The 25,447-nt window shown below is 38.0% G+C and overlaps 2 protein-coding genes across 4 annotated transcripts in view; both read right to left on the bottom strand.

Moving 5' to 3' along the window:
* The window catches only part of LOC135683284 (uncharacterized), a 28,833-nt gene extending 26,848 nt beyond the window's left edge, over positions 1-1,985 (bottom strand). The window contains exon 1 of the mRNA XM_065198494.2: positions 905-1,985. Coding sequence (XP_065054566.2) covers positions 905-1,069 — 165 coding nt within the window. The 5' untranslated portion in view covers positions 1,070-1,985. The remainder of the gene's footprint in view (positions 1-904) is intronic.
* Positions 1,986-2,135: 150 nt separating this feature from the next.
* LOC135683282 (uncharacterized) lies at positions 2,136-20,219 on the bottom strand. Of its 3 annotated transcripts, none has more exons than XM_065198491.2 (3): positions 19,841-20,219; positions 16,998-17,151; positions 2,136-5,430 (listed from the first exon to the last, which is right to left on the bottom strand). In XM_065198491.2, the coding sequence occupies exons 2-3, from the start codon at positions 17,035-17,037 to the stop codon at positions 2,708-2,710; spliced, it is 2,763 nt and encodes a 920-aa protein (XP_065054563.2). In that variant the 5' UTR covers positions 17,038-17,151; positions 19,841-20,219; the 3' UTR covers positions 2,136-2,707. The 3 variants fall into 3 exon arrangements, with proteins under 3 accessions (XP_065054563.2, XP_065054565.2, XP_065054564.2); XM_065198493.2 differs by lacking the exon at positions 19,841-20,219 and adding an exon at positions 18,463-19,830; XM_065198492.2 differs by lacking the exon at positions 19,841-20,219 and adding an exon at positions 17,517-18,430.
* Positions 20,220-25,447: the final 5,228 nt, after the last annotated feature.

Genomic DNA, 25,447 nt, shown 5'->3' with positions numbered 1-25,447 from the left:
TGGCAGTTATTTTCTTGCAATCATTTAAAGTATTTCAGTATCTTCAGGCATACATTTGTTACATTTGACTAATTCCATTATCAACATTATTTTATGAAACATATACATTTTAACAACAATATGCATAGAAAACATTGTGAGGAAGAATCAAGAAGCCAGAGATCTACAACCCCATACGAAATTATTGAGACAAACTGGAAATTTTGCAATTTGCACACTTCACATTGCCCATGTAAATTTGAATCCACCTCTTTCCTCCTGAATGAATGTTGGATTACAAGTTCTATCCTTTCATTTTAAATCATGCATTCAACATTGATTCCATTCAACATTAAAATTGTGAATTCAGAATATGGGAAAAGGAAAATTTATTTTTCAAAGAAAAGAAAAAACATCAACTTCTCTTGAGAAATCTCATCACTTCTGTGATTGTACCTGGTTCAATTTGACTGTGAAATTGTTTTTTTAACGTTTTTTTCTGTAAATTTGTCTGTAACAACAAACATTTCCTTGCATCAGAACTTTAAAAAACTTTAGGGCCAAGGACCTAGTTGTTTTTCTTCTCAGTATATGTAAATAAACTGCAGGGTGCAATAAAAGCAAAAAATCCCAGTTGGCTTTGTATTAGCTAAACAAGAAAAAACTGGGTAGCCATTTACTTTTGTTGGATTCAACTCTTTAAATGGGTATATCTACATCACCTTCCTCTACAAAAATTGAAAGATAATTATACTAAGAAACTTCTGGCAAAACTTGAATTCCCAAAGGGGGGGGGACAGATAATCTCTCTTTAGAGAGGAGGTTCAGCTATATTAGGGCAAAATTGATGTTAGAAAGCATCACCGAGGATTTTTCTTAAGTTGCTGATTGGAGAAATCAAATATATATTTACACATTCACCAACCTCGTCTAAAAACCGCTTGCACGCTTCAAGTGGCGATTCTTTGAAAGCTACGTGACATAACGGAAACTTCCATTCATTAGCTTGTTCTTTTCTTACCAAGAATTGAGGGAATCCTTTCTGCCCCGTGGAAAGTAGGTCACTTTTTATCACTATCTTGCAATCCATGTTGACGGCGAGGATTGTTTCACTTAGGCCTAACTTCTAGAGTGGAAATCCTGGATTTCACAGCAACTGTGCAGAAACCTTTCATTCAAATCTTGAACATGTCTTCGTCCAATTGAGCTCCCAAACACCTGCTCATTTCTTGCATAGAAATGTAAAATTGATTACAACAACCAAGATTTGTCACTCTCCTACGACTTGTTGTGGGCACCTCTCCAGCCTCTTTATAGATAACACAAAAACGAGGCTTGACAATATTCACCAATTTTTTGTGGTACAAACTTGAAATGACATTGAACAAAGCAAAAATTTTACAAATACCTAAGCTTTTTGTCTGATACTTATCAGAGTATATAACGTCAGAATTAGGGTCGAAACAATCAAGAAATTTGCCAATAACGGGTAAATAATTTTTTTGATCGTTTCAACCCTGATTCAAACTCAACCAAGACACTGCCCACAGCGGCGAAATTTTCCTTATGAAAGATACTCTGAAAAGTGTCATACGAGAAGCTTAAAGATGTTGTAAAAGGTTTGCTTTTTCAAAGCCATACTCACAATATTGCCAAATCTGTGTGGTAACGTTGCTAAATAAATCGACTCTTCATCCAGCCACGAACTTTTTTTAAAAAATGACACTTTAGTGCTAAACTCGATAAGAATGACACAACGAAACGAATATCACGAAATGTAACATAAGCTTGAATAAAGCATGTAACAAACTTTAATTCTTGCTGATCCTCCAAAAAACTTTGTCCTAAACTTCTAAACGGTCTGACATCTGTTTAGCTAAGTGATTGCAAATTCTTATTGCACTCTTCTAAATTGTCTATTTTTTGTCTAATCAGGCCTGGAATTTTTCAGCATAAAGGGAAATGAGCTATCACTGCCGTGCAGAAACGACGGGACGATGTTTGCTTGCTCCAATCACGTTTTTATAACCCAGATTTCCCTACATCCACTCGATTTGTCTACTGTCTTGAATATCAACAATGAAAAGGCATTAGTTTTGGTCAAGATGACATTGAGACATTTGTAAGAATAGAAAGTTTACACGTATTAAAACGCATTGTTCACTTTCGGATTTGATTTATGTACAGCAGAACATAACGAATAAAGAATAAAAGTGCTCTACAAAGCGTGTTAAAACGAAAAGTATTGGGTTTGATTGAATCATAAAAATCTAACTAATTCTAGGTATTAAACACTAATACTCGAGATACCAAACTTTGATCTATTGTAACAGAATATCTAATATTTCGCTTTTTCAAAATAAATTATTCCTTTTGCTGAAAATTGCAAAATTATCACGATTTATTTTCAGTGGTGAAAAATAGAACGCAAAAAAGCTCAATACAAAAGATCGAATTTTTTGAGAAGCATTTAAGGACTAGTTCCTTGCTTTTCTTGGTGATCTTCAATTTCAAATCCTCTTTCCTCGTAGCCAATTGATGATCTTCCTTGATAACACGACGTTCGTTTCACGTCGTCAGTTGGCACTCTTCCGTCATGACATGACGTTCGTTTCATGCCATCAGTTGACCGACTTCCTTCATGACATGTCAATCGTTTCGCATCATCAGTTGACACAGTTCCTTTACGAAGCGACGCTTTTTTCACGTCATCAGTGGACGCGCTTCCTTAATCAGACGACGGTCGTTTCAAGTCTTCAGTTGACGCTCTTTCTTCATAACACGACGATGGTTTCTCATCATCAGTTAAAACTCTTTCTTCATGACGCGAAGTTCGTTTAACTTCATCAGCTGACACTCCTTCTTCATGACGCGAAGTTCGTTTAACTTCATCAGCTGACACTCCTTCTTCATGACGCGAAGTTCGTTTAACTTCATCAGCTGACACTCCTTCTTCATGACGCGAAGTTCGTTTAACTTCATCAGCTGACACTTCTTCTTCATGACACAATGTTTGTTTTACGCCATCAGTTGATGTTCTTCTGTCATGACAAGAAGACGTTCCTTTCGCATCTTTGGGGGCCAAAGTTTCATCCTTCAAATCTGTTTTAAAATTGTTAGTAGCCGTATTATCCGGTTCTTGACAGAGGGATGGTTCACCCCTACTACTCGATCCAGTCGGATTTTTTTGCTTTTTAGTTCTATAGTCGTCTTTTACCCCATGTCTTTTCCTCGGTTTTGCTCGATGCATTAGCGCTTTAATTCTGATACCTTCAAGCGAATGAGAAGCACCATCAGTAGAACAGGCAACAGCATCCTTGTGCGAAGAGCGTGTACTTTCACGTGAATGGTGGCTTGTGTTTTCCGTTTCTAATGTTTGGGAACGCTGTTCCCCAAGAAAAGGTTCTTTGACGTGGCTATATTCTACTAAGTTATTTAAAGAGTTCCTACTCGTACTTATATCATCATCGTCGCCCAATGACGAAGTTCCCTTCTCAGGAACTTTCTCTAGCATTGCTTTTTCACTGTCTGCTGATGCTAGCTTTAGTGCTAATGTTTTCGAGTATCGTACTGCAGGCACCATCCTACGACCTCCGTGGTAAATTGACGACGAACTACCCGAGTGTCTTCTACTGGGAGAAAAAGAAACACTTTCTTCGTCATCACATCTGCTTTCTTCATCATCAGTAGAAAACCGAAGGGGCTCTAGTTTGAGATTAATCAATTTCCCCGGTGTTGTTCTTTCTTTCTCGTTAAATGATTGTGAATTACTTTTTGATGCACTCGAAGGCTGTTGCAAAATGTCATTCACTTGTAAGAACTCAGCCTCCGATTCATCTTGGCTGCTCCTGACGTCAGAGCATGGCGTCAAAGCCCCAGACCCCTGAAGGTGGTTTGGCTCTCGTAACAATTCCATCTCTTTTTTGAAACGACGCTTTTTTACGATAAACAATGTGCAGGTAACGAAGAAAATAATGATGACAACAGCCAAGGATCCTAACAGTACAAGCATAACAATTTCGACCATCGTCACTTTCCGATAATTAACAACAACCCTTTTCAAGGTATTCACTTTCTCCGTGGTTCGATTTTTGTGCTTACCTCTGGCTCCAACATTCCAAAATGGATGCAGCTCTTGCGTTCGTAGTGTTGCTTGGCCTGCCGGTGGCTCTGTCTTACGCGGCGCGATGACATTTTCGCGATTTCTCTTAGTGCTCAAAACAACAGACATCACTCCGTTGACAATTGAGCACGGGAATTTCACGTCAATTCTTTTTCGTTTTAGAAACATGGTTACTTTTTCGTTTGAACTATTGCTGTAATGAGTCATTAGATGAATAATCAGGCATTTCTCGTGCCTCTGCAAAGTTCCGTTGAAATATTGACGAAGATATGTCGGGAATAGCATCTTCAAATTATATGAACTCCTGGCCTCCACTTCAGTCCCAATATTGTGGTTAACTGCCCAATACTTGATGTCATCTACCTCAAGGATTTTCTTAAGGTCTGCCTTTGAAATAGAGTTTAGTGCTGCAAGAACCAGACGCGCCTCCATAGCGCGCGAGTTCGTCTGCAGCAAATGCATATGGAACCGTATTTCGTATCGCCCCTCATAGTATGAAGAATTCAATATATGCGCAAAATAAGCACTATACGGCAAATTATGCGTTGCGGTTAAATTATGGAGGTTATCTACCTTTATCCCATTGTCTTTGGCAAATTTACCCATGATCCACTGCATTTTTGGTCGAAAACTTCGCTTCCACTTCTCGACGAATTTATTTCCAAGTGCAACTGACACTACAATGTTTGTAGTGCGATGATTTTTGCCCGCAAGTACTTTCACACAGCGATCCGCATTTTTAACAATTGATGTCTTTGTCGTCAATGCTTTCTCGGACATTTTGATAATATTCACAACTTCGTAAAGATTCATCTTTGTAACAGAACTCACTGAATTATCTGAAGTTTTAAGAAGCCTAAAAGCACTTCGCCTTCCAACTTCGAAGAGAACCTCACACTGAAACGGGAGCGGCAAATTATTATACAAAGATGGGAGCTCTGATTTAATGATTTCAAATCTCTGTAATTTTGAAGGTGGTTTTCGTTTCTTCGCTTTTTGTTGGCCATGAAGCAATTTTTTGAACTGAGAGACTTTCACTTTCCAAAGGCGGCAAGTCCGGGTTTTACTGCGTGTGTTCGACTTTGAAACGGTCCCATTTGTCAATCTGTTCACAAGTTTCTGGGTTCTTGATATACTAACTCCTAACCTTGTTGATAACTGTGAAATAAAGCTGCAATGTCTCCTTGCTGGCAGTGAGTTTAGCAATGTTATCAGTTTGCCATGAAACAGTGAGATTGCCGCACCATTGTCCAAAGTCAAAGAATCTTCCAAAAAGGATGGAGAGTCGATGTCCAGGGCCCAGGTTCCAGAAAGATTGGCAACCATTCCTGGAAAAAGATTTTTTTAGAACCACCAATAAAAAAGATCTAATCAAAGATAAACATAAATTACAATTCAAGACCTAAGGTCACAAGCAAACTAGAGGTGGATAATGAAAATAACCCGGTCCTGTGCCCCTTTACAAAACAACTCTCTCACAAATTATTGGCACTTATTTTACAGTCTGCCCAGTTTCAAAATGGCCTTTGACATTCGGACTTGAACAAGCCTGGACGGAGCACAGGCAGGTGAATGAATCGTAGCCAGGGACAAATAAACATGGATAAACCATAACACCTCCTAGCCTTTGTATCACAATATGCTGACCTCGTTGTCTTTTTTTAAGAACGTGGGAGGATACGTCAACAGATATACAATCTTTTTTTATAAAAAAAATTTTATAAGAACACGAGCCTCAAAACTGGTCAAAAGTTAAGAACAAATTAAGAACAAGCTGAGGCTGAGCTTCTGCAGAATGCAATTTTGAACAACGTTTTTTCTCAAAATCGAGGATTTTTAGCGATGTGTGGGTGCTTTTTCGGTGAATATTCAAATTTGTCAGCAAATTAAGGCTGTCTCACTCACTTTGTTGGCAAATGAGGCCTGAACACCTCCTTGGAGCGAAAAAGCTAGCAATAGCACTGCTTACACCCTCTTAATTAAGGAACAAATTAAGAACAATCCAGCCTCAGATTTTCGAAAAAATTAAGAACAGTCAGCTTGAACTTAAATTTACTGGTTCTTATAAAAAAAGAGTGTAAAACGGTTTTTCGTATGTCACATTTGTTTTGTATGTCACATTTTTTTATGGTTACCGACGCGCAAAGTCGCAATAAGTCTCTTCCTCTTTTTGGATTTTGCATTACTTTTACGAAAAACTAATACTTTTATTTCATTTTTCCCAAAATGCCATTAATAGCAAAGAAAAACCAAAATCAATAGCACATGGTATGAAGCAAAAAAGCATATATGAACTTCAAAGATAAATCTTCAGAGATAAATCCAGAGTAAGAAACAATTTATTTTTCCAACAATTTTGGCAATTAATTACCCCCGTTCATAAGGGCTAAAGTCGGTTGTGAAAATAAACAGGAACAACTCTCAAATCTGCTGGGAACAACAGCCGGATGCAAGTAAAAGTGTGATATCCAACAAACGCAACATTGCAATTCAATGTCACGAATATCACCGCAATCACGATTATAATCACTATGAATCCTCGCCACTTTCAATTCTCACAAATATCAATTACCATAGCAAATAGTGATTTCTATCGCATTCTGTAAACTTTAGGAATTTTCAGAACATGATAAAAAAATTTTTAGTTTATAGAAAAAATTTCTCGAAACCCTGTTTTCGTGCATCACCTATTTCAAAATTCGAAAAATTGTTATGCTAAGTTGAATTTGTTCTTAGTGTTTAATATCAACTGATTTTATAGTTCATTTGTAACCAAAATCAATTTTTGGGTTTAATGGTAATGTTTTTTTTACATCAACGTCATTTTGGCCTGACAATCACAATTTTGACCAAAAAATAATAATGTAATCATCAAAGTTACCATTGGCCTGTAATAATGATTCTGAACAAATTAATTATTCTGAAGATTGTAGGTCTAATTTATTTTATATATTTATAGTAATAAATGATATATTTATATAAAAAGTAATAAAAACGATGTTGATTTTGATATGGAAACAGGAAATTCAAGGACACACAAACAGCGAAATAAAACACTATCAAATGTCAAACAAGTTTAGAAAAATGAAATCCGATTTCCGCAGCGAATTCCTCCAAAATGCATTCTTTGTCCTTCTGGAATTCAACTCGAGCTCGGTATGGGAAAACGTAATTTCTTGTGTCTGTTCACAAATATGTCAAAATCGCAGACAAGGATTTGTCATAAGAGACGTCAAAGGGTGGGTGCTTGGGAGCAACAGCCCCTTTAGCTTTATGATAGGAGGGGCAAAGGGGCTAAAGTGCCCATGACCTTGTAACAAAATAGACTTATAACAAGAGACTTGTAACAAGTTATGACTGTAGCGCCTTACTCTTGACGACAGAACATGTAACTAAAAACCATTTTCTTCTTAGATCTGTAAAATGCAATTTGCATTAAAGCAAAAGTAAGATTGTGCAACATTTTATTGGAGAATGGAAAAATTATTATATATTTGGTGCTAGTGCTGCAAACATTTTGGCAAAGGTCAAAAGTAACTTTTTATGTTAACTAGTAATTTCTTTCATTGCTGGCTTTTCTAATAAGGAATCACTCTATAAGGAGCTCAAATGAAAAGGCCGAGAACTTTAAAGAACTTAAATTCCTTTCTATTTGACTAAAGGTTAAGTTTCGAAGGAACTTTTCAATGCAAACAATCATGAAATAGGATGCTGGTACCATTCATTCGCAGTCAAAACTCACATAAATTGAGTTAGTCTGTCACATAAACTCCATTCCTACACGAAGATGTGAATGAAGATTATATCACATCAGACGATATTAATGGAAAAGACAAGATACTTCTTTATTGACATTTCACTTTTACATATATCGTTCTGGCTTTCTTTGTGTTTCTAGTCTTGTTTTCTAGCCACCATTAGAAGCAAAATTCATAATTTCGATTGTGTTCTTATGTCTGTGCTATTTCATAGCACTAAACTTAAAATTAAAGAACTATCAAGGAACGTTAATTGTTGGCGTTAATTAGCTCATTAGCTATATGTATTTTTTTATTCTTTCTTGCCAACGTTAAAGAAATTGTAATAATAACTCTGTGTATTACAATTTGATCAATGGAGGTAAAAAACAAGAAACTTTAGGAACTAGACCTTGAGCTAGCCTATATGCATGTATTGAAATGTTTTCTCCTTAAGAATAATTTTCCATTCGTTCTTTGGACCCTAGGCGTAATTTTTCTATAGGCACGTAGCAATGATTGGACAACTGTGCCGGTCATGTGCTTGCGTTTTTCTGATTGGCCTATTTCCATCCACAGCCGGGAATATATTTTCCATCGTGTGTTTTCGGATCCTTATTCTGATGTTTTATACTCTGAGGTGTGTCAGACGAAAAAGCCTTCAGTAGTGTTGTGAAATGTTTGCTTTTTTCAAAGCCATTTTCAAGTTCTGTACAGCCAAAAAGTTGTTGAAAAATATCCATTTATGATTGGGATGGTTAATGTTTATTTCCCATTTTAAAATTCTATAAACTGTGCCCGATCATCAAAAGAAGCTTTGCAAAATTGTTAAATTTTTGTCCAATTTTTACCCAAAAAGCTTCTAGGCATGTTAGCTAATTTTCTTTATCAGGTTAATTGAGCATTCTTTGAGCCAAGAGAAACCCAAAATATTTTCACAAGAACCCGTTTTCACAACATTTATCTGGCAAAAAAACTAAAGAAACAGAAGTTTGACGGACAGACAAGATAACGGATTCAAATTTCTTACGTTTTGAAGAAATGGGTCCCGAGTTTCTTCTAGGCTCTTATTAAAAATTGTTGTATTTCCATTCATTAGTAAGGCTATTACAGTTTTAAAAAAACCTAGTACCATCTAACATATTAATTTCATTTTTGTTTGGATGAACACTCATCTTGCATAAGCTGGTGCTTATGAGAATCCCCAGAAGAAATTTACAAAGAATTAATCAATCCTGCATCAAGGTCAAGTGTGGATTAGAAAACTCTCAGATTTCCAAGGACAGATTATTCTGAACCACTGTCGGTTTTCGAAAAGCGAAAAGACGTCCTCATGCTCTTTTTCTGTCAAGAGTTTATTATGAGGGTTGAGCGCAAAGAACACAAAATTTACAGAAACATTTCGGCTAAAAGCTTGAATCGACGGTAAAAGCGGAAAAGGACAAAATCTAAGCACTTTTTTGTTCATCTTTGTATCAGAACTCACTGAATTATCTGAAGTTTTAAGAAGCCTAAAAGCACTTCGCCTTCCAACTTCGAAGAGAACCTCACCTTGAGTGAGAAATAGTGCGGAGCATGGAGCAAGAGAGCTTGACCCGATCTTTATCTGAGACCAAAGTATGGAGGCTTAGAGGGAGAGCTTCCTTGAAGTTGCGAAAAAAGACCAATTCTACGTCTTGCTATGTTATCTCGGACGCGAACCATCCCCCTCCCCCGATTAATTTTAAAGGATTAAAACAAATGACTACGTTGTTGCAATTTCCCAGCTTGTCAAGAAGATGGGTGCACATTTGCACTTACATCCCTTTCAGGGCGCCTTTCAGACACTTCAGTTTCTTGTCTTGGCATAGACTCAGAGTACCCAGAATACAAAGACGAGACAAAATAATTCAAGCGACGGCTCATATGTCACAGAATCTTGGCAAAATACGTCCAACATTGTGGCTTTTCGAATATATTGGTTATATCATGATCGCTTTGACCACGCCCAAGTCACGATCCCGGCTGTAGTCAGAATGTATTACTACTAGCTGAATATGAGACAGACAATGTGGAGACATATAGAATTTTCCATGTTGGCTGAAGAGGCAAGCGGTAGTTTGGCTCAAGTTAGATAATTCCAGGCACTAAAGTGCAACATTAAAGTGATATACTTGTACAATTGTCCCGGAGTTACTGTTTGCTACATAACGCTACTCTAAAGATGTCTTTCTACAACATAGTGGTCTTGAAAAATGGCTAGATTAACGAAAAAATCATTTTTTTAAGAAAATGGTCAATAATTGAAAAGTGGGTACCAAAACAGTTCAACCAGTTAGTGACAGGGTAGGTTTGAGGGTACAGAAAAAGGCGCCCGTCCTTTCCAGGAGCCCCAGATCTACCTCTTGAATACTGCCATCGCCTACAACCAAGTTCAAAGCCAGAGTCAATGGCTGTTATGTGGCGGTGTTTATTGTTTAGAGATATTCAGGAACAACGGATGCCTCCAAAGACAGTTTCGTTTCCTGCCCCTCTTTTCCCGGCTAAATATATGGCGGAAAAGAATCACGAGAAATAATTGAAAATTAAATTGCTCCGGTGTGGTTGACGATGGAGGTGGTAGCAAATTGGAAAGTCTTGATTGGAGGTAGCAAATTCGACAGAAACAACATCAACAACATTATCAACTGTGATCAGCAGGGTTTGGTTGATAAACACGAATATAACCATTAGCATTAGTTTTTCAACAGGGCTTTGCAAAACATCTGTTATTATGATAATTCTAGGAAGTGCTCATCCCAAATGCGTTTTGTGATGAAAAAGATGCCACTTCTAATAATAGCACCAAGCAAGTTTTTCGGATGTTTGTTGAGAAGATTTGGTTAATTAATACGCTGAAGCCCGTACGTGTTCCGTTTAAAACGAAAGGTTTGATACGGAAGTTTTATAACTCAATTGTTTGAGCTCTTTTGTATACGGCGTCCTTTGCGAAGGAGATGAGAAGATTTGCAAAACTGCGCTTGTCACGAACGGACACGAATGACGGCCCAAAAGGGTGAAAGCTAAGCCCGTTTTGAAATGCTATCCACTTGTCCCGCTCGGTGTGCGCAGCTAAGCCTACAAATTCATTTTGATTGTATGATTCGATTCTACCATGACTTTATTAATATAGAAATTTACAAAACGAGCCCACATGTTTATTGGGTATGTTACCCAAAGGACGTGAGGCTGGGGTAAATCTACATCAGCAGCATTGAATCACAAGGAGACATTGATGCAATACCCCCAAACAAAAACAAAATACCGAATCTTTCCTGCACTTTCCTGTTGTTGAGAAGCTTACAAACTTCTAAGCGAGCGGAGGAACCAGCTGTCACTTACAGGAACATACAGAAGTTCTCTGGAAGATAACGAGACTTTGAGAGTAAAACGATTTAAAATGGGGCGACCTTTGCGTGCAAATTTGTCACCTTGACGATCATGGAGGAGCATCTTGTATCTTAAATATAACTGCTTTCAAATTTACCTCTTTTAAAATTAAACGGCCTACCTCGCTGTTAACGAAGTTGCAACTTGATTGCAGCTGGAGCACACTTGCTGGATATGACTCCGAAAACGGTTCTTTGAATGGGGATAAACCTTTATTACGTCACCAATTGATGAAAGGTGATAAGAATAAAGTGAATTGAAAAGAGGTCATTTAGTTAATGAGGTCTAAAACCACCTAAGTTACGTACGAATACCAGAGTAACGAGGGATTACAACTTCTGTCAACATAAATTCGTTGGCAAAAAACAGATAGCCTCTAAATGAAAGCTAAATAAACGGAGATATGAATCACATGTCAAGAAAATGCCACCAAAAATAGGAGGGACAGTCAATAAGAGGGCTGAACTGAGAAACAGAACAAAACTATGACAAATAAAGTAATGAACCAGGCTCGAAGAAAAAAGCCAACTCAACGATAGCCAAATGAAAGTTATAAGTGCAAAAGTTCGAAAAATTCATGGTTCCCACAATCACAGGCTGTGCAGATAAGGATCCTATTTCATAATGTTGTGAATAGATTGAATAGAAAATTATCGTGCAAAAGAGACAATAATGAATTTAGAAAAACGTTCAAGATTCTACTTTCTCGAAAGAAAAAGAAAAAACACCTTCACAGGCACCTCGCCTGCAAGAACAGATTATTTGTTGGCTGTCATTTTTGTAAAGTAACAAAAAGATCCATGCATAAAGAGCTAATGAAATTCATGAATCATTCAATTCAAATGTTAGAGTATAAGGACTTCCTAAATTTTCAATGATCGTGTTTCTAATAAAACCTCTTCTTCTGGGCGATCCAGCGAGTGACTGATTACCACTTCATAGCCACTATTGGTTCTTCGCCCAAGACATACTCAACAGTTATTTCATATTGGCTTTGAGTTCATGACAGATGAAAATTCCTAAAGACAGATGAAGACTTCGGGAGATTACGCTGCCGACAGAAGGCTTACTATGGTTCTGAAGGGATAAATTAAGTAAGAAGAGTCATTTCACGCACATTCTTGGCCATGTGATATTATCGAATGGAAGCTATAAGCAGAGCCATGGCAATAAGATTCGCCTATGAAGATACCACAAATTGTAAAGGAATCAATTCTGTGTAACCATTATTATCAAGCGATCAACGGTTTCAAGGCTAGTGATGCAATTGCCCGAATTCTTTAGAGACAAACAGACCTTAAACCGAGTAATTTATTAGAATGCGTTGTTGAATGAAATTTTTGATGAAAAAAATGTCGATTTAAATTATGTTAGTATCATTGTTCTTTGTTCAAAGGTATCAAATACTAATTGACAGCCTCGTTTCTAAGATGAATGCGAACGAGGTATGACAGTGAAACCAAACGGCTAACTGACCTGCAGCTGAAAACGGTCTATAAGAAACATTTGCAACAAGTAAAAAGGATAGACGTATGCTTAAAAGCTAACTAAATCGTTTTCGAATGAATAAATTAGTCGTTAGGTGATTAGGTTCCAACAGAAAACTGAAGTGTCGATGCATTTCAGCTGCAATATTGGAAATACCAGTGTCTTGATAACTCACATGAAATAACACACTCGTATGATTTGACCAAGTGAAATCAACTTACACAAAATAAACAATAAACAATTGCTTAAATGAACAACAATGGTCGAGGGCTAGAAACTGGAATTTCTTTAAAGGGGCACGTCGAGAATGGACAAATAAAGAACCAGAGGTCAACTGTCCATAGCGAAGATAAACGGGGAAAATATTCTTATGAGTGCACAACTCCCTTGCTACAGTCAAAGAGCATGCGCAAATAACATCTTTGAGAAAGAGAAACGCTGTATACGCAGAAAGCAAAAGCCGTATGGTTTATTCACAAGAAACCAGAGCTAATTTCGTACCCTCGAGGAAGGTTAGAATTGAACTGATTACGTAGAAGAAGTGGCACTGAGGCCAGATACTTTGAACCATCTCGTCTAAGTTATGAGAACCATGCACTAATCTGAAACTAAGAGAGATGTTGGTCTTCTCGTTGCTTCAAAAGTCCCAAACTTTACAAAGGGGTTGAAATCAATCTATAAGTTTAACTTTTAAGCAAAGGTAATCTTGTTATGGGAAGAGATAGATCAGTTAGTCAATTTTCTCGGCATTGTAAGTTTATGAAGGGAAAATTCCAGCCAAGGTCTTTATCTGCCCGACAGTCTGGGTTCAAAACTTGCAACAATTGCTCAAATAAATCTTTTACTCTTATCTTATTCAGTGGCTCTTTAATTCAATTTGCAGGGTTTGAAACCAATCTAACCAAATCATCTGCTCAACCTAATCATCATTGTGCAAAGAATGTAATTCCATCTGTTGCTTTGTGTGTCTTGTTCACGCCAAAACACACGCAGGCTTACAATAGGATAGTCAACTGACTGACTGCTCGTGTTGACTGTAGCATACTGGTGTTCGTCACGGAAAAAAGGCTTCCATAAACTAGTTTCCAGGTGCGCTTCTTTATCAGAAGGTTCTGCAGATAATACAAATCGGACATACAGAACGAATTGGGGTGAAGACTGAAGAAAGAGAACAAGAGGTGGATTGCTTCTGAAAAAAAAACACTTTCAGGCTTGTTGAACACAGTGTCAGAACACCAAGGTTTCATTTTTCAGTTACATGGCCTTTTGTAACATACAGGGAGTAACTGCCCCTCAAGACCCAGTGCCTTTCTATAGTTTTGACAATGTGCTATTGTCCCCCTCTTTATAGAAACAAAGGCTTGTCCCCACAGCTTAATCCCCTTCGAAAAAACTGTGGTCACTTAAAAAACCCCTGACTTTGACATGACTAAGTAGGCACTAACCCTATGTCCCCTCAGTGATACCCTGTTGTATCATCTTTCCATACGATGAAAGTCCATTGAGAATTGATAATTCCCGTCGTTTAGATGTTCAAGCTGAATATTCTGGCAGGTACTTGCTAAAAGATGATCGTTTTATTACTTATAACAATGTTAGAGGAACTTTGAAAGCATGTGGCCCAATTAACGGTAAAATAGGAGAAATTAGCGAGAACAAGATATTTTTGAAGCAACAGAAAAGCCATCAAGATGATTCAAACTAACAGTGTTGCTCTTCAGCCATGACAAGTGGTTTATATCCTGGTTTCAGTCACCAGACCCATGTTTATGAAAAACTTTATATTATACCACCACTAAATGAGATCTACTCTCGTTACAAAAAGATGACTGTATAAAGCTAGCAACAGTTTCTCTGCAATAACGTAATAGCGGTAAAGAGAACTTTTGAAAATCTCTTTGAGATTATTGCACCAATCCCTATTTAAGTGAAATAAATCTGCGAACAAGCAATGGGCGCCATATTGAATTATCTGAAAACATGTGATGCTCCTTCCCAGAAGAGATTTTCTCAGAAACTGGGAAGAAGGATAACAAGTTGATAAAGAAACAGGAAGGAAAAGTCGCTTTGGCGAAACTTCACAATTTCTTGAACTCGTTTTCTGGCTCTTCTCTTCACAAAGCTTCCTTCAGGTGAAATCAGTGTATATGACATAACCTGATTATAAAGGCAAGAGTTACTATGGTAACTACAAAGGCCTTTTCGTCTCGCAAGCACAAGTTGGCGGATTGAGAAACATAGAGAAAACAGCGAGAGTTTTCCAGTTACGTTAATTCATTTCAGACTAAAAAACTGGATTTCTTCTACTATGCCTTAAAACACAATTTTCTGTTCAGCTGCGTCTGTATTTATGAATACACTATTTATGGGTAACATACCCCACAAACGTTGTTACACTGCTTCACGAGAAAGACTGTTTCAGTGATGCCCCTGTAGACCCCTCTACAGTGAGTACGCATGTTTCCGTACCACCCCTCTATACTCAACTACAATCAGTGCGGTGTTTCGGTAACGACCCTCTATACCTCACTACTATGAGGATAATAATACTAGCCCATTTGTCTCTCCAGATGATCAATATGGTTCCAATGAAGTAAGAACATGCGACCGGAAGATTTAAATCATAATTTCTAAAGACCCACAGAAAACCCCGATTACCGTTGCTTGTAAGTTCTAGTCCAAACAATCGTTGCGTGGGAAAGGCTTGTTTGTATTGAGAGTTGCGATTTAATTGACACTGCCACTTTTCAAATGAATGTTAAGCATAGCCTCAAAGGTACAAACACTTCTTTAGAGTATGTTAACAGACAAAACCCCCCTCCTTGATAGCAAGACGTATCATTATAATCTAAGTGATTAATCCTAACCTCGTTCTGGCTCTTTCACTTCTCAAAAGCCTGGCTTTTAAACCATGGGGCGATAGAGTCAACTGAGGGTCTTGACAAAAACTGCCACCTTTGATTGAGGGGACGCCCTAAACTGCGTCACGCCACTGCCTCTGTTCCACTTTGAAATGCCCCATTGAAAGCGTTTCAGCTGTTCCAGGGCAGGGGGTGTTTATTTTCATGGTGCTTAAAAATGACATTATAAAAATCATGATCATTTTTCTCGATTGGAGTGGGGAGGCAACCCACAGTAAAGCCTTGTTCTAATTGGAGTGTAATGATGTCAAACCAAATTTTATAGGTTTGCAGCCTACTGAAATTGCTCTTGATCATAGATGAGATTCAGGGCCCACGCCAAAGGGGGGGGGGGGCAGGGCGACCATGGACTTTTTCGCTAAATAAAAACAGCTTGAATTATGTATAAAGATAAACCTTTGAATAACAACAAATAGATTGAACCAAAGTAAAACAGCGTCAGCAAAATTTTTGCCACAATTGGGGCTAGAGGGGGTAAGAGGAAACTTTCTTAACGTTGCTGGCCCCTCCAGTTTAGGATCAGTGGCGCGTGCCCTGAGATTCTGAAGGTGGCATTTATGTATTTTTATCTCTTCCTCCTAGATTGGCACTTTATGGGCTATGATATAAATTAAGAATTCCAATGAGTTGATAAATGCGTTTTGGATACTAAGAAAACAAATTTGAACAAAGATTTCAAAAATGAAGAAAATAAACTGATTTCTTGATATGCACAAATGGATGGATTAATGGCTGTGCATGTGTAAATCCAGAGATTATTTGGAAATTGGTTCCAAATGACAACGATAACTTTTCATAACAAACGCTTTAAACATATAAGATAAAGGGTCATATCAGGTAGTAATACGAAGCCCCTGGTATGAGAAATACGAAGGATCTCGGGGTAAAACGTCCCCAAAAGACTGCATATTCCCACTGTTCATTGTCCGAATCTCTAGCAAAATTCTATTGGAAATTTAATCCTTACCGATTCCGAGAGGCAAATCACTCTTTGTAGCAAACCCCGTACACCTTTGGTAGAACTCACATTGTTTTATCAGTGGAAATCCGTAGAACTCACATTTGATTGGTTTTTTCCAAGAGTGAACTGCCCCTAGACCAATTCCCTTGCAAGCAAATTGTGTTTTGAAATAAATTAACTTAGCCTGGAAAGGCGGGCAATGGCGCTGCAAAAACGGTTTAAAAATTTCCTGATTATATTGACATCCCATAACACTTTTCCTGAACTGGCCATTACAAATAACACTATCGGCGTGATTTATTGGCTTATATAGAACAGAGATAGGACAATAGATACTCTTTGTTAATTTTGAGTTATTTTTCAACGAAATCTCGACTTACCAGCGACTGCAAATATGATAAGAATTTTTCTGATCATCATTGGGCGTCGAGTGGAGTTGCTTTCATTCCAAATTGCTTCTTATTGGTACGTTATGACTGTGGCTTTGTGGAATTACATTTTCGTGGCCGATTTATCTGTCGCACTTCCGTTCACCTGGGGATGAAATATGCACAGGCCTAAATGTATGGAATACGCGAAATAACAAAATAAACAACAACCAAAAACTGACAGAATTTCATAGGCAGACAAATATGTTTTAATGTTTACTAAGAAAAGATATTTAATCCTATCAATTTCTATGGTTTGTAAAGAATGGAAGTAGCAAAATCTCAACGAATACAACATTTAACGATAGAGCCAAGAACATGGAAATGCAAAATACAAACTCTATTAGCATGTCAAGATAATGCTGGGTCATATCATTCTGTAAACTGAAGTAAACATTGTAATTTCGCACCAAAAACACAAAAACACTTGCACCCAAGAATTCTTGCGTAAATACAAGTAAACAAGCTTACCAAGTCACTTCTGTAGAGCGTAATTAAATATGCTAGCATCGCGAACCGTGGCTATCCACGTAAGAAAACATTAGAAAGTGACAGATTTAGGGCGCATGAACAGCAAACTCGCAGTTGGTAACACCGTTGTGCTTAGGATCCCCTACTGCTGCAGTTAACACTGATGACAATTCTTGTTCACACGTGCTAAGACGCAAAGGATCAAGGACCGCAGAGTCGCTAAACATTCTCACTGTCATCATAATCATTAGAATCAATGGATGGCAGCCATTCAATGCATGCTAAAATTGCTCGACAAAAATGTAGGGTTGCCAGCATCAATGTAGCTTTAGACTTTCCTAAAGTCTCTCTTTTGTTAAATCCCTAAGCCATTCGTACTACTGCGAGGGCATGTCGCCGTAGCTTGGGTTACAAATAAAATTAAAATTTTGATGAAATATGTGTAAAAAGTTCGAGCTGCAAGTAATTCAATTTCGTATGTAAAAAGCAAACCAAAAGACCATTTGCAATAAACAAGAAAAATGTCGAAATCCATAATAATTTTGGACATGCAATGTGGACCAGCCCGTATAAAATAAGAGGTTTCTGAACTCCGAAAAACTTTGAGAAATAATTCATTTCTTTATTTTTGTTTTAAATGCTGAATTGATCAATGAACCAAACCTAGAGGTCATCAAAATCGTTTGTCTCAGGGTTTTCAATCCCGGAGTTCGTTCATTGCAGTATACTAATTTTTATTAATCTAGCGACAGCATGTTAAACCTTGAAAAAATTAAGATTAAACTAATAAGAATCATAGCATACAATTAATTTGAAATTCATCAGCCATTAGCTTGAAACCAGTTTTCCAAAATGTCTATTAAAAATTTTACCACCACACATCCCCAATACTTCAGCATACCCCTTTTTGTACCAATTTCTAAACGTACAAAGATATTTTACATACATTTATATGTTCCTCGCTAATAAGCATTATATATTTTGAACTGAAGTTGAGCTAATGCGGTTTCGCTTTCCATTGCCTTTCTGTCCTCTTCTTTCGTTTGAACATCTCCATGCCCTACTAATTCAATTTAGCGCTAATCAAATTGAACACTGAACGCAAAGCTTCTCAGGTCACTGGAAATGAAGTAATGGCAGCTGCTCGTGTTTGTATTGCCTTTCATATTACTTGGACATAAAAACAAAGAAAAAGCGGAGAAACGATCAGTTTTGCAGCTGTCTCGGACTGACTGTAGTGCTTACAAGAGGTCATGAAACAAGGAAGGCACGAAACTCTGCGAGAAATACTACCGGCAACACGGCAGTGTAGTGGTCAGTTACCCGCGAGCCCCTAGCCCCCTCCCAATAAAACAAAAGCAGTCACTGTCCTGCTTCAAGAATACCTGCTGGTAAAAGTAGATAAGAAGCAGAGAATTTTGCAAAAGGAATTTGAGCGGAATTTATTGGGTTTAGTTCTTGCTTCAAACCCTGCGTCACATACCCTGAATGACGTAATAATAAACATACATGTAGGCCTCACCTAAACCAAAATGGCGCCAGTTGTTTAATTTCGTATTTCCTTTCTATCCTAAATTAACAGGTTAACAACTTAAGAAAGCTAATAACAGTGAAAAAACCTCGGCACCAGTATATCCGATAGCTCCAACATTTTTAAATTCTTTACATGCATTGTCCACTTGTTTGTTCAAGCAAATTATCACTAAATGGCATTCGAAATGTGCTATGCAGTTCTTGCAAATGTTCACCCTTATCTTATTCCATCCTTATAAATATGGAAAATTCTGACTATATATATCGCATAAATAATTTCCCGCCAAGATCAGGAGCGCTACTTGGAAAGTATGGAGTGGTTTCAACGAAGTTCCTATCACAAAATTTACGGGTATTTTCAGATGATGGCAATCCCAGCACACGCCCCTTTCGGTACTTCTGATTTCAGGCAGCCTGGGAATTATGTATTGAAATGTCAGAAACACTGATCTCCTTTCACGTATGACCCCTTGACCTCAAGATTACAGCGCGGAGTCCAGGAAGCAGCACCCACCGACAACTATAGGGGTCAAACATCCAAAATCTCATGGTTTTCTTAAATATACGCGACTATTTCATAGTCGTTTTAAGGGCAAGAAAATGTCACTGGCATTAATGTTTTCGGGGGATCGTTGACAAATCGTTCAAGTTGCTAAACCGTTAGCCTAACTTTAAAAATGCACCAAAACAAAATGTAACCTACTCCGGCTAGCCAATTCTACTGTCTTTCTAAAATCAAGTTCGGACATGAAAACATAAAGCAGTACCAGATGAAAATCAAGCAGTCTCACCTTTCTCCCAGTTGCTGGTTACACCACTCACTTGACCTGGTCAATTGACCAATTCAACGAGATCTTTCCTTTCAAACAACATCGTGGTTCTCTAAATGCAGCAGCCGAATCGATATTCAATCACATAGAGCTTTTATCCAATGTTTCTTTCCTCATCGGCTTGTGACAAGCTATTCTTGAACAATCCAAAGTAAGTCTCTCGTATCGATTTCAAGCTATGAATATTTAAACCCTTTGAAACAGGCTTCTCCAAAGTTATATACAGTTAGTTCACACTAAACACACTCGTTCAGAGTTTCGTGCGTACACAAAACAAAGCGCCACTTCAAAATGTTATCGCAAAGCAGGACAATACAATTGAAGAACGGTAATTATGGACGGACTCGCAGACCATTAGGGGGTCGTGTCATCCGATCCTCGATGCATTGTCATCTCTCCGCAAACACCACGCGCGGTGGACTCTGGTCACGGCTGGGAATTTCAACGAGGAATTCATATTGGTATTCAAGGCAAGAGAGAGAATGCTCGCTACTGCTTGTAATTCTGGTTTCTAGAATTACCTGTGGCATTCATTCCTTCCTCTCTCCACAACTCAAAAATCTTACATTCGGCGTGGACTGGGGCATAGGCTACTAACAGTCAGAACATAGTAAGAGGCGCGGGAAGAGCTGCAGAGCAGAGAGGTGGAGGTATGGACGAAGCATCAAGACAAAGGACATAGCAATAGCAAAAAAGAAAATTTTTAGTTCGCGAGGGCAAGATTGGAGCCGCCCCCCTCCTGCTCCGGCGTCATTGAATCCAGTTATAAGTCATATTATGATCTTCATAATCATTGATTCACTAATCATAATTAAATGATTAAGAATCATCAACAACACAAATGACAGTGATCGAGATTTTAAAAACACTTTACGATCAATGTAAATTATATAAGAGATTTACCGTTAAATCATTTCAGCCTTTTAAACAGTTATTCACAAAATATGTCTGTGAGCCATAAATCGTGGTCAATATTTCACACCAGTTGTGGTGGTATGGGGAACTGGACATGCCCCTTCCCCCATTTTAGCAAGAGCAGCATTATAGATAAATATTCACTTGTGGGGTGGGAGCTTTTCCTCAAAGAGACCATATTGAAACAATGCCAGGTTCATCATTATTTTTTCCCAATCCCTTCAAGCTTGGTACAGTCATGAAACACTGGACCCAAGGTTCCTCTCCCAAAGACCCCTGACAAATCAGGTACCGCGGAGCGCTGTGGAAAATGAGGGAGTCTAGAAAAAGTACGGGGGGGGCTAAAACCGAACAAAAAAGGCTTTACTGGTGGCTCATTGCTTAATACTTAGAGTTTTTTACAAAAAGTGGGGGAGGGCTAAGCCCCCTTGCTCTGCGGTGCCTGCCAAAAATTCTACAGAAAAGCTCTTTTGCTTTGCAAAACGTAGTGCATCATCGTCTCTTTCAAAATTATCGTCGTTTCTATTACCATTACAAGTTTCTTTCTATAACTTAGCTTCTTACTATAAACCCTCAAAAACAGTGTCAAAATAATCAATCCTTTTCTGGTTTCCTTGTTTGAAAACCCCCTACTTTCCAAAACGCCATTGATTTTGAATACTGGGATTCTGAGAGTTCAGGGCCAAAATTGTTTCAATTTATCGCTTTAAAGCGATGAAAAGCACAGTGTTTCCATAGTGATATTTCTGCACTGAAGTTAGTTCTAAAATATAACTGTTTTCACTGTTTACAATCTAATTCTGAAAGGAGGATATGCGTTTTATGGGTGTACGTCCTAAAGCAATCCCATAAACTCTACAAAAGACATTAAAGGATAAAAAGTCATACATAATCTTTTTACAAAATCTTTGTAATGTTATACTGTAAGCAAGAATGTAAAGAAAAGATTTGATTATCATTAATAAACGGATGAAGTCTATAAGGGAATCCGCTGGCTCATGAATAAAGTTGAAACGCAGCCTCGTTCGTTGCTTGATGAATATTGATCGCAGCGATGCTTCTTTTGCAGGGCAGAAACCTCGGTTTTATGAGCAGACAGGTTTCTCATCCAAAAGGTCAACGAATTGTTAGTTTTGCTGTTTCATTTATCAAGCTGAAGAGGGCTACTTTGTTTCTTGAGACTACAAAGCCACAAGTTTCGCGTGGGTTTTTGAGGTTGCTGCCCCATTCAAAATGGCGAAGGCACCATGGTTTCGTAGTGATCTTATCAAATTTCATAAATACCGCATCTAAAATTGGTGACTGACGAGGCGTTTTCTCCTCTTCTGCCAGTGGCAAGAAAATTGTGATAATCATGATGTTGATGATTGTTGATTACGAGATTGTTCGTAACCATAGCAATGATTGTTACATATGATATTGATGATGATGACGATAATGTAGATTGATCATAGCAATTAAAATAATAATAATAATAATCACGATGCCTATGAAAAATGGTAATAATAATAATTATAAAATCGCAGCTTTTACAATCAATACCAAAACTCTAGGAACACTAGTGACTTTTTCGATATTTGCATGCATCCATCCCTCCTCCATCCCCCACCTCTATACATACTTTCGATACATACTTTGTTGACAAACCTTTTTCATACGATTTTGGTTTAATGGTCTTCTTTTAACCAACATTGCTTCAAAGGGATGGGGTTAGTCTATTTTAAACACGAAAAAGAAAAACGCAAAAACGTAGCGGAATATGTAGGCTTTCCGAAGAGCTTTGAAAAGCATGGTAGTTAAACTTAACACCTAGGAGCGAAATTCTTCCCAAGTGACACGATGTATCAAATCAGTAACCAATGAATAATCCTGTTAAGACGACGATGTAATCAGCTTTTTGCAAATTTTTCCCGCACTTTCTTAGCCTTCCGTGCAAAGCTGGTTTTACTTTGATTAGATTAGTCTTGGATGTGGTTTGAGTTTTACACTGTGGGTTGTCAGGGGGATCATGAACTGCTTCGCCTTCTTTCATATCCAAACTCGCTAATCAAGCCTTATTGGTTTAAATGTTTAAGATTCGAGACTATCAAATCCATTTCTAGTACACTCCTCTTTTATAAAAACAAGCAAATTGAATTTCAGGCTGGCTGTTCTTAACTTTTTTCGAAAACTTGAGGCTTGATTAATCCTAATTTGTTCTTAGATTATTAGAGCGTACACAGTGCAGTTGCTAGCTAGTCTGTTCGGGCTTCATTTGCCAACAAAGTCAATGAGACATCCTTTTTTAAGGGGGTTTTTCAAAATTGTTCAAAATCGCATTTACGGCAAGTAGCTCAGTCTCACCCTGTTCTTAACTTGTTTACTATTTCGACGCTCGTGCTCTTATAAAATTTATCTTTAAAACAACTAGTGTGAATTTATATTGCGAAGCCTCAGTACCCAAGTTACCTTTCCAATAAACTCAACAGAGTCCTGGGTATTTTTGTTCATAATGTCCCTGCCCCCAATATCTGTGCAATCAGTTACTCGTGTTTCACCTTAGGACTGCGTGCCTTTCTAGCTCTGCTAATCTTACCCCCAATGCATTAAATAACCAGCAGAATTTTCATCTAAAAAATTAATGTAAAAAGCAGCTGAATATGAATGAAAATCTGAGTGTCGGCAAGGCATTATTGTCATATTTTCATTGGCCGTTAGAAAGACCTTCAGGGTAAGAAAGATCTTCAATGATAAAAAATTATAGATACCTAGCAGTGATCCGCAACAGATATCAGCAAGCCCCGTGTTTCAGATAGCTTCACTTTTAATGCTATGAAGTGCCTTGGTGCATTACACTCGTTAATTTTAAGAAACTTAAGTCTAAAACTTTCAGGAGAGCTCCATTACTTTGTCAAAGGTTCACTGCAGAGCTACTTAAAAGCCTTATAAAGAATGTGAAGTGTTTTCTGCAAGCAAACCAAGAAGATTTTGTGGGGATTGATTGTTTCAAAATATGCGAAAATGCGTTGATATAGTGATGATTGAAAAAACATAACGGACACAAATTCATAAATTGAAGCAGATCTCGTATCCTTCTTAGAATGCTGAATTTTGACATCAAAGGAACATGATAAAAACAAACTCTATTGTCGTGCATCGTCCAACGAACTGGCTAGTCTCGAAAGGGTCCTTCCCATTTGAGTTTTGAAACCTTAGTTAACGTCTCACCAATTATAGGAATCAGGCAGGGATATTGACAGAAGTCTTTTGCCTGCTGGAGAATTTTCCTGATAAAAGATGGTACTTCATAAACGATAGCTTGGCCGTGGAACGGTACCGTTTACAAGCTCTTTTAAATGCCTACAGCTTTTTGAAATAAACCGTTTGGTGGGTGAGAGGAGAAGTACTAAAAGACACTATGTTTACGTTATAACAGAGAAGCCATCGTTATATGGGAAGTACCAGGGGCGGATCCAGAGCAAATTTGAAGGAGGGGAAGTTGGTAATGGAGGTTTTCAAAAATTGGTTACGAGAGTACGCTGTATACAACAATTTCAGATACCTTTTCAGAATAAACAACATAACTTTGAGGAAATCCTTGAAGCAAATTAACCTATCGGTCCAAAAACCTTTTCATCTGATTCTCATTCTTCAAAAGGGGCGCACAATTTCCAAAAAGGGGCGCCAGACTTGCTTCAACTCGTTGAGGGAGGGACAACTGCCCCTAGTTGTTCCCCCCTTAAATCCGCCACTGGGAAGTGCTACGAGCCCTAACCCTCATGAGACCGTGTTGGGCTGATTGTTTGCTTGCTGCATATCCAGGTAAAGACACACCATACATTTTGAGCCAAAACGAACCACCCCATTGCAATTATACTCTGTTATGCTGCTTAAGCCCATGGCACGAAGGTATTTGCAAGAAACAAATATTATTAGAAAAACACGCTTCCTACCAAGCCACAAAATCCAAATGCATTCGTGGTTCCTGCATAGTTCACAAAAACCTTTCCGGAACACACACACTTAAAGAAATTTCTTGCGGAATCCAGTTTGCCTGCATCATAGGTCTTATCTTGAGTTGCTTTGCGTATGTTAATCCTTGTTTCAATAAATGATACATTGTTTGTGTTTCATTAAATTTTGAGATTTGGAATTCAGTCGGCGGGTGTTTCATTAGATGTTTTAACTTTAATCACTAAAATAGTCGAAATTGAGTTATGCCGAAGGATTAAAAAATTTTGCGACTGTTGAAAGGCATAATTGAAATAAATATGAAATGAAACAATTAACGATCACCTCCAATAACGAGCACCTCTAAAATAGAGAAGTCTTTAAGCAACGGACATCTATAAACAAAGGACACCCTCTAAGCAACGGACAGCTCTAAACATATCTAAAATACGGACATTTCTAAGCAACGGACACCTCTGAGCAACGGATATATCTAAGTCACAGATGCCTCCGAACAACGGACACTTCCGAGCAACGGACACTTCCGAACAACGGACACTTCCGAACAACGGACACTTTTGAGCAATTTGCATCCCTTAGCAACGGACAATGGCAAAATACGGAAATATTTAAACAACGGACACTTCTATATAACGGGTATCTCTAAACACAATTCGGGCAAATGATTCTGTCTCAAACGTTTCTGCAGAAGGTGTAAGCCTT

The sequence above is a fragment of the Rhopilema esculentum genome, chromosome 7 (genome assembly GCF_057945365.1).
Source record: "Rhopilema esculentum isolate cy_ngs chromosome 7, ASM5794536v1, whole genome shotgun sequence".
Taxonomy (NCBI): domain Eukaryota; kingdom Metazoa; phylum Cnidaria; class Scyphozoa; order Rhizostomeae; family Rhizostomatidae; genus Rhopilema; species Rhopilema esculentum.
The sequence above is the reverse complement of the archived record's forward strand: the minus strand, read 5'-3'. Positions and strand labels throughout refer to the sequence as shown.